Source organism: Varanus komodoensis, unplaced genomic scaffold (assembly GCF_004798865.1).
Source record: "Varanus komodoensis strain SLA01 unplaced genomic scaffold, ASM479886v1 scaffold19, whole genome shotgun sequence".
Taxonomy (NCBI): domain Eukaryota; kingdom Metazoa; phylum Chordata; class Lepidosauria; order Squamata; family Varanidae; genus Varanus; species Varanus komodoensis.
The window spans coordinates 13,903,689-13,912,503 of record NW_025335550.1 but is presented as its reverse complement, the minus strand read 5'-3'; the positions used below and the strand labels follow the sequence as shown (position 1 = coordinate 13,912,503).

The 8,815-nt window shown below is 47.7% G+C and overlaps 1 protein-coding gene across 1 annotated transcript in view; it reads left to right on the top strand.

Annotated features, from left to right (window-relative positions):
* The first annotated feature begins 415 nt into the window (after positions 1-415).
* Positions 416-8,815, top strand: part of FREM1 (FRAS1 related extracellular matrix 1) — a 76,304-nt gene continuing 67,904 nt past the window's right edge. Inside the window, exon 1 of the mRNA XM_044428113.1 lies at positions 416-711. Within this exon, the coding sequence (XP_044284048.1) occupies positions 490-711 (222 nt within the window). The 5' untranslated portion in view covers positions 416-489. The remainder of the gene's footprint in view (positions 712-8,815) is intronic.

The following is an 8,815-nucleotide window of genomic DNA, read 5'->3' as shown; positions in this document are numbered from 1 at the left end:
TCTGAACCGGCACAGGCTGACAGCGTTTGGGCTGAGCATGATGATGCCTCAATGATCAGGATCAGGCCAGATCAGGCCTCTGGCTGCCTGCCCCTGCCAGCCTAACTAATCTGATGTCTGCACTGAAATATGGTTATGCAGGTGCCAAAGAAACATGCAATATTTAACATGTTATATTCCTTCTCAGAAGAGATGCAATACTATTGTTTCCATCCTTTCCCCTCCCTCCCCCTCCCTCCCTCCTCACCTTTCTCATCTCCAGATTTTGGAAAAACCACGTTCAGTGTTCTAAATGCTGAGACTGATCCATGAGCTTATTAATGTGTGGGTACTTTGAAGAGCCTCCTTATCCAAGTTTCATTAATCAGGGTATTAAACACATACTGGACCCTGCATTCTGAGGCCTTGGACTAGATGGTGAACAAAGCTTCTCTGGAAGGACTGAGAACACACCTCTGCTTCTAAGAGATTTTCTCCTTCGCAAATGCCATGGGGAACAGCTGGCTCCTTTTGCTCTTTGCATTTCATCTGAGAGGCATCTGCTCCTCCTTTGTCAACGTCAACCGTGGGCTGAAAGTGATGAAGGGTCAGTCTGTCTTCCTGTTGCAAGAGGACTTGCGTTTCTCCATTCCCAGGGAGAAGGATGCTTGCAAATTGGAGGTGGTGATGAATGAGCCCATGACACAAAGGGTTGGAAAGCTCTCCCCGCAGGTATGTGGGGTTACAGTTTCATTGCATGGCCACAGCTGTGAGGACTTGGTGTGTTGGAGAGGAAAGGCAGAGGACTTGTCTGGGAGCTGCTGAAGTGGTAATCCTCAAGCATGGCATTAGTTTCCAGTGTGAGTGAAGGCTGATGGCTAATGATGAATGAATGCCTGTGAAACAGATCCCTGAAATTGTAACAGTGATTAGACTAAGAATACAGTCCCACCTACATACTAAAGGCAGGGCAGAGCAGAGTGCTGACTGACAGAGAGTCCTTTACCCTCACACTCCTCAGAACTGTGGGGTTGGTTGCTCTTGCTGCTGCAAGCTCCCATGAGGTTTATGGCTTTTTAGTTATGTTCCCAGAGGATAACCAGTGACTCCGGGGCAAAGCAGAACATCACTGGGCACTGTGCTACATGCAAGGGCTCCCCAGGTGACAATGGTGTGCCTAAAATGAAGTGCACAGCTTACCATGCAATTTCTTCAACTTCAGGAATTACCAGCAGATGGTAAGCATTAAAAAATTGCTTTTAGTTTTGTTTTCTTTCCACCAGATAGCAATAGACATTCTTGCCCTGTCACTTTCCTTCTACTAATTGGTCTAGTAAACTTTTCCCCATCTGGGCTTACTTGTGGTACATTCTTAGAGGAAAGCAGTATTTCATTGATTTGGTTACCAGTAAAAGCTGGAAGAAGTCATTATGAGAGCAAGGTGGCTGCCCTGGAAAGCAGCAGGCCGGTCGGTATCTCCTCCTCCATCCATAGAGAAAATAGAAGCTGTGAGATGGCATCACCGTGTCCCCAGTTTCCACCACTCCTCTGTCAGCTGCAGTGGAGCAGGACTTGCAGTACAAAAGCATCGTGCAGACCCCACCAAGGAAAATGTGGCCCCGGAACACTAGTTGCTTGGTGCTGTGGGGGAAGGCAGTGTTGTTTGTAGGTTTCTGTGGGATCTGATTAGGCAACATGTGGAACTGGATGTTGGCCTTTGGCCTGATATAGCAGCGCCCTTCCTGCGTTGTTCTTGCTATAACTTGACTATCAGCTGTAACTTTGCTGCCATCTAATACAGAAAAACAAAACCAAGATAGTTGGTCTCTAATACTGAATGATGGAAACAAGTATGCACTGCAGAGTTTTTATCAACAGCTGTGTTGTATATACAATATGTACAGTGATCATATGGTTGAGTATTCACATCTGATGCGTAGGAACTGATCATGACCAGCTGCCATTGATTCTCGTACTCAGGGGCAGGGTAGGTACCAAAAAGATCCAGGGCTCAGGCTTACAAGATAGAAAAATGCACAAATTTGCACATGCTAATTTACTTTTGCGAATATATGCCCACCATTAGAAATAATTACTGTCACTGAAACTGAATAGAAGGCAAGCTAATCAACCTCTTGCGTGCTTTCAGGAAAGAACTATGCAACATCTCAATTTGTGGTTGCTTAAAGCTTCCCTTGCCATCCACGCCCCACACGTTTCCTTGGTCTTTCAGAACCAAGCTACATGGGGAGGGTGGCATGCCTGCGACCAGCAAAGAACTGAATGGGATGTTAAATACCTACCAATTCCCTGCAAACTGAACACGACACACTGGCAAGGGAGAGGGTGGGAATGTATTGCAGACTATAACAAACCATGCTCTTAGACTGCAAGCTTACCCACTTCTTAGAGAGTAACCCCATTAAGCATAAGGTGATTTACTTCTGTGTAAGTCTTCACTAACACGTATGTACCATCAGTGAGAAGCCCCACAGCACTGGAGAGAACAGCAGGGCCAGAGCTCCCTGCTTTGCTGCTTGCTTATTGATTGATTGATTTATACCCTGCCTTTTTCCTACCAAGGGCTCAAGGCAGCTTACATCATTCTCCTCCTCCATCTTATCCCCACAACAACAACCCTGTGAGGTAGGTTGGGCTGAGAGTCTGTGACTGGCCCAAAGTCACCCAGTTGGCTCCATGGCTGAGCGGGGACTAGAACCCGGATCGTCTGAGTCCCAGTCCCACGCTCTTAACCACTACACCACACTGGCTTCTGGTTAGCAGGCCAACTGAGGAGGCAGAGAGAATACATACTGTGTAGTTTCTGGGATTCTCAAACATGTTCTGTTCTACAGTTCTTGCATTCTAACTTCTGGAAATGCTGTAATCTACACAAAATATTACAATATTAAGTTTGTAGCAACTGCATCATCATACAACACAAAGTACCAAAACACATCGTTAGGACCAATTATTGGGACCAATCAAAAGGCCTAATACAGACATTGCCCAACTCTGGTTTTTGGGTTTTTATTTCTCCTGTACTAGCATGGCTACTTTTGTTTATTGTTTATTTTTAAATTATACAATTAAGAATTCCTAGCTTTCTGCCTAGATTCAGCTTTTGGAAAGATCTTCAGGGAGGAGAAGGAAAGGTGCACCTCTAAGCCCATTTATTAAGGAATAAAATTTTAATCTATGTACACTAACCTGGGAGCAAACCCCATTGAATCCTGTAGAGCCTACCATTAAGTAAACATATTTAGGATTGCAAGGAAAATTTTAGGTAATCCCAAACATGTTCCCCAATCAATAGGTTTCACTCTATCCCTGGATGTTTCCCCAGCTCTTGTAATTTCCTACACCATCTCAGCAACTTTTCCACACATAGAAACATAGAAACAGAGCGAGTCAGAAGGGGTCTCTCGGGCCATCTAGTCTGACCTCCGGCACCAGCTGGCTCCTCTATGACATGCCCACCATGTGCACGTTCAGCCTAGCTTTGAATACCCTCACCGATGGGGCCTCAACCACCTCCCGTGGAAGCCCATTCCACACCCTCGGGGTCCTGACTGTCAGGAAGTGCTTCCTGGCATCTAAATGGAACCTTGGCTCCCTGAGCTTTGCTCTGTTGGAGTGCGCCCTGCCTTCCTCTGCGGGGGAGAACAGGTCTCTACCCATCTCCATGCAACATCCCCTCACATTCCTGTATGTCGCCAACAGATCCCCTCTGAGTCTCCTCTTCTCCAGGCTGAAGAGACCCAGTTCCCTCAGTCTCACCTCATACCCCATCCCCTGCAAACCGGCCACCAACCTTGTGGACCTACGCTGCACTGACTCTAACCTGGCTATATCCTTTTTTGTAATGAGGGGCCCAAAACTGAGCACAATACTCCAGTTGTGGGCGCACCAGAGTCATATAGAGTGGTAGTAGTACCTCTCTTGATCCAGAAGCCACACTTCTGGCTATGCAACCAAGGGTGGCATTCGCCCTCTTGACCACCGCATCACACTGCTGACTCATGTTTAGCCTGCAGTCAACCAGCACCCCAAGGTCCCTTTCACAAGCGCTGCTCTCCAGCCACCTGTCCCCCAACCTGTACTTATGACACCTATTCCTATGCCCCAAGTGCAAGACCTTGCTCTTATCCACATTGAACGCCATCCTGTTGTCTCCTGCCCACTTCCATAGTCTGTCCAGATCCTTTTGGATCTGGAGTACCTGTTCCTCAGTTGTGGCCACTGCTCCAGTTTTAGTGTCGTCTGCGAATTTGATCAGCAGACTGTTCACCCCTTCTTCCATGTCATTGATGAAAAGATTAAACAGGATCGGCCCCAGGACAGAGCCCTGGGGGACCCCGCTTGTCACTGGCTGCCATCCCAGTGATTCCCCGCTAATGGTTACCTTCTGCTTTCGGTCAGTCAACCATGCCCTAATCCACTGGACAGTGCTTTGGTGTATCCCAAAATTCCTCAGTTTCTCCACCAGGATATCATGGGGCACCTTGTCAAAGGTCTTGCTGAAATCCAGGTAAACCACATCCGCTGCATCCCCTCCATCTAGCCATCTCGAAACCTTGTCATAGAATTCCACAAGGTCTGTCTGGCAGGACCTGTTTTTGCGGAAGCCGTGTTATGTGGCTGTCAGCCTCCCTTCCCTATCTAGCATCACTAGATATCTCTATTATTTATTTATTTATTTAGAAGGCTTCTATGCCTCCCCATTTGCCGAAGCCTTGGGGTGGCTCACAATAATAAATAAATAAGGACAGAATAAAACAATATAATATGAGTCGACCTGGCCTGAAAAATAAAATAAATAAATCATATTAACAATTAAAATAGCATTTGAATAAAAAGGTCTTTGCCTGGCGCCGAAAAACAAATAATGACGGCGCCAGGCAGACCTCTCTGGGGAGTGCATTCCATAGATTGGGCGCCACCGCAGAGAAAGCCCTCCTCCGAGTACTTACCCTCCTAATATCCTTCACGGAGGGTTCCCGGAGAAGGGCCTCTCCCACCGATCTCAGGGGCGGCTGGGCATATAAGGATGTAAGCGCTCCTTCAGGTAACCAGGACCCAAGTCGTTAAGGGCTTTATAGGTCATCACCAACACCTTGAATTGGGCCCGGACTTCAATGGGGAGCCAGTGAAGCTGACGGAGAACTGGAGTCATGTGAACATAACGCCCAGTTCCTGTCAGCAGCCTGGCAGCTCTATTTTGAACCAATTGAAGTATCCGGACCGTCTTCAAGGGCAGCCCCACGTAGAGCGCGTTACAGAAGTCAAGTCGGGAAGTCACCAATGCATGTGTCACTGTCGCCAGGCAGTCGTTCTCCAGGTAGGGATGCAGCTGATGGATCAGCCGAAGCTGAGAGAAAGCGCTCCTTGCCACTGCTGTCACCTGAGCTTCCAGTGAAAGCTCTGGGTCGAGGAGCACTCCCAAGCTGCGGACCTTGTCCCTAAGAGGGAGTGCAACCCCATTCAGGACTAGGTTCAGGTCCCCTTCCCTGAAGCCCAATCCGCCAACCAACAGGACCTCCGTCTTGTCTGGATTGAGCTTCAGTTTATTATGAGCCTTTTCATTGTTTTTCCTACAATGGACGTAAGGCTAACAGGTCTGTAATTCCCCATGTCCCTTCTACTACCCTTTTTGAAAATTGGGGCCACTGATGCCACCCTCCAGTCCTCTGGAACTTCACCCGTTCTCCACAAGGCCTCAAAAATGGAGGCCAGCGGGTGTGAGAGAACCCCTGCCAACTCTCTAAGTATTCTTGGGTGTAACCCGTCGGGGCCTGGCACATTTGTAATGTCCAATGCCCTGAGGAGCCCCTCAACTTCAAGGGGAGGGTGACTCTAATCTGTGCCCCTAAGTCCCCGGCCTCATCTAATCTCCTATGCGGATCTCCCCCATCCTGCTTTGGGGAGAACACAGAGGCAAAATAGTCATTTAGCATCTGTGCCTGTTCCCTCATATCAGTCACTGGATCTACTTCCTCCTTATTAAGTGGTCCCACTACCTGTCTTCCCTTCCCCTTCCTATTTACATGCTGAAAGAAGCCCTTTTTGTTGCTCTTGATATTCTTGGCAAGTCTCAGCTTGTAATCAGCCTTAGCCTTGTGAAGAATCCTTCTGCAACGGGCCTCCTCCTCCCAGTATACCTTTTTGTCTATTTGCCCCAGTACCCATTTCCTACAGAGGTTCCTCTTTTGTCTAATCCCTCTAACTACCTCCTTTTGCATCCATGGCGGCACTCTCCTCCGCCTCCCCACCTTACTAACTAGTGGTATCGTCAAGGCTTGTGCCTCCAAAACCTCCCTTTTGAGTGCCATCCACCCCTCCTCAACTCGCTTACCTTCCAGTAACCTATCCCAGGAGATTTTCCCCAGTCTGGCCTTCAGTTGGCCAAAGTTGGCCCTCTTGAAGTCCCAGCTTCTAGTGCTCGACCTGCTGCACGTCCCCAGTCCCCTGATCTCAAAGCAAAGGATGGAGTGATCACTCGCATCCAGAGCTCCCCTAATCTGTACTTCATCTATCAGCTCCTCCCTATTGGTCAAGACCAAGTCAAGGATGTTCCCCCCCCCTCGTCACCTCTCGGACCCTCTGTGTGAAAAACACTCCCTCTATAGCTTCTAGGAAGTGACGTGACCTGGCTGTCACCGCCGAGTGAGTCTCCCAAGTAATATCCAGGAGATTGAAATCTCCCATAATTACTGTGTCTCTCCCCTGAGATATCCTTAGAATCTGGCCTGTCAGGACATCATTCGGGGTCTCAAGCTGACACCCCACAAGACTCTTTAGCCATGTCCAGAACTGGCCCCCAGAACATTTTGCTGCTTAAGATGGAGCACACATGGCACCTCCCACTTACCCTGGCACATGGTAACACTCCAAGCCAGTCAAGTTGTTTTGAGTCTTGGGACAAAAAATCCCCTACAAGCACCTGTCCCCTTCCCTGGCAGGTTTACTGGGCTATAAGGCAAATCTGTTCTTCATATTTTTTCACTGAGAATTTTGTGTGGCTCTAGCTTGAAAGGGGAGTGTCTATGGCAGCCTTCCACGGTGGTCTGTGCTCCAGTTTTGCTCTGGACAAGTTTTACCATCTTTCTGTCTCACCATGTACTTTTGGCAGTCCCATCCCAAGTCGTCCGTTGCGCTTTGTCTGCTGCTCTCCTATGATGTCCTTCAAAACAACCCTTTCAGGATGTCACATAGAAGTGCACAATTACACAAAACAGTCCTGGATACCTGTTCTGAATACCCGAGTCAAATTATTGGTGGTGCTCAACTATTTTCAGTGGTGCCGTGGAGCCAGGGCCCACATGTTCAAATTACCGGGGCTTTTTGAGTAGTAGCAATCATAATGTCACCCCCTTCCCACTCCCCGGACTTCCCTTTTCCAGCTGAGCTTAGCTGCAGTCTTCACAGTAGCTCTGGGAAAATGGATTTTCCCAGCAACAGGTTGGCAGACAGATGGGGAGATTTTCCCGGCTGCCAGGCTGGAGGTTCCCCCACTTGCTATATATGGACAGGGGACTCCTTCTCTACCACCCGCTTCTTCCTTAGCGGAAATGGGGCCGGCATCCTCGCATGAGACTTGTGCACGAATGGTGCCGTCTTTGGGTGCCTGACAAGACTCAAAGGAGAGGTCTCTGAAGGTTTGGGGTACTCGAAGGTTTTCAGGAGTACAAAAACAAGCACGTGTTGTCAGGAGGAAGGGTCAGTTCAGTGAGGATGAGGATGCTCAGAGGCCACTGAGCATGGTGCAGGAGGGGCGGGAAGCTGGGCAGGGAGTGGGGACAGCCTCCTGCAAGAGAGGGGGGCTGCTTGACCAGAACCCTGAACAGAAGCCATGGCAACATTTTGATGCATTGACCCCTTGTCTCCCTCCTGGCACTGTATCGCCCTCCCTGTTCTCTGCAATCTTTTGCCTCTGTTCTCATAATCACATTGACTTATTTATTTATTTATTTATTTATTTATTTATTAAAACATTTCTATTCTTCCCTTTCTTCTTTGCCTTTCTAACTCATTACAGACCTAGCTCTTTTCAAAACATTTCTGTTTATTCCAGGCAGGCAGCCCACAGATAGGAAAAGCAAGTCCCATTATCCTTCACCAGTGGCTGTACTGACTAAAGCCGACAGAAGCTGTAATCCAGTAACATGTAGAGGGCCAAATGTCCCCCATCCCATCTTGCCCTTTCTAAATTTATTATTGATGTGATAAATATATTGGTTGCCTCATCCATGTTTTTCCTTTCCTCTTTCTTTCTCACCCCACACTTTATGTGATGTTGGTTTTATTTTTATTTAATTCATTTATATACAACTTACCATATGTAAAGATATCTCTAAGAAGTTTGCAGGATCAGAAATTAAGATACATCATGATAAGAATGAATGAATGAATGAATGAATGAATGGTTTATAAACACATTGGCAAGGGCATTGCATTGTTTAAATTTCCATTTGGCACTCTGGTTGGAATGAGGGGGTAATAAATCATGGCATGAACAAAGGATGAGATGGGGAAGCTCCTGAGTACACCTTTGCCTTACCAGGAAGAAATCCCAAATCTTCTATCGGACTGGGGCTGGGTCAGGGTTTCTTAGGAGGAGATGACATGGCCTCCAGGCAAAGCTGTGAGGTCTGGGGCAGGCCAGATTGATTGGCAGCACACTGAAGGACAGGAGGAAAAATGCTGCTTTGCACAGTGCTGAATTAATTTGTGAAACTCTTTCCTTAAGTTGTGCTGGTGGTGATGGCTTTCAAAGGTGATAGGGCAAAATGCCCGGAGAGGAAAGTATAGGAATGGCTATCTGTCATGATGGCTA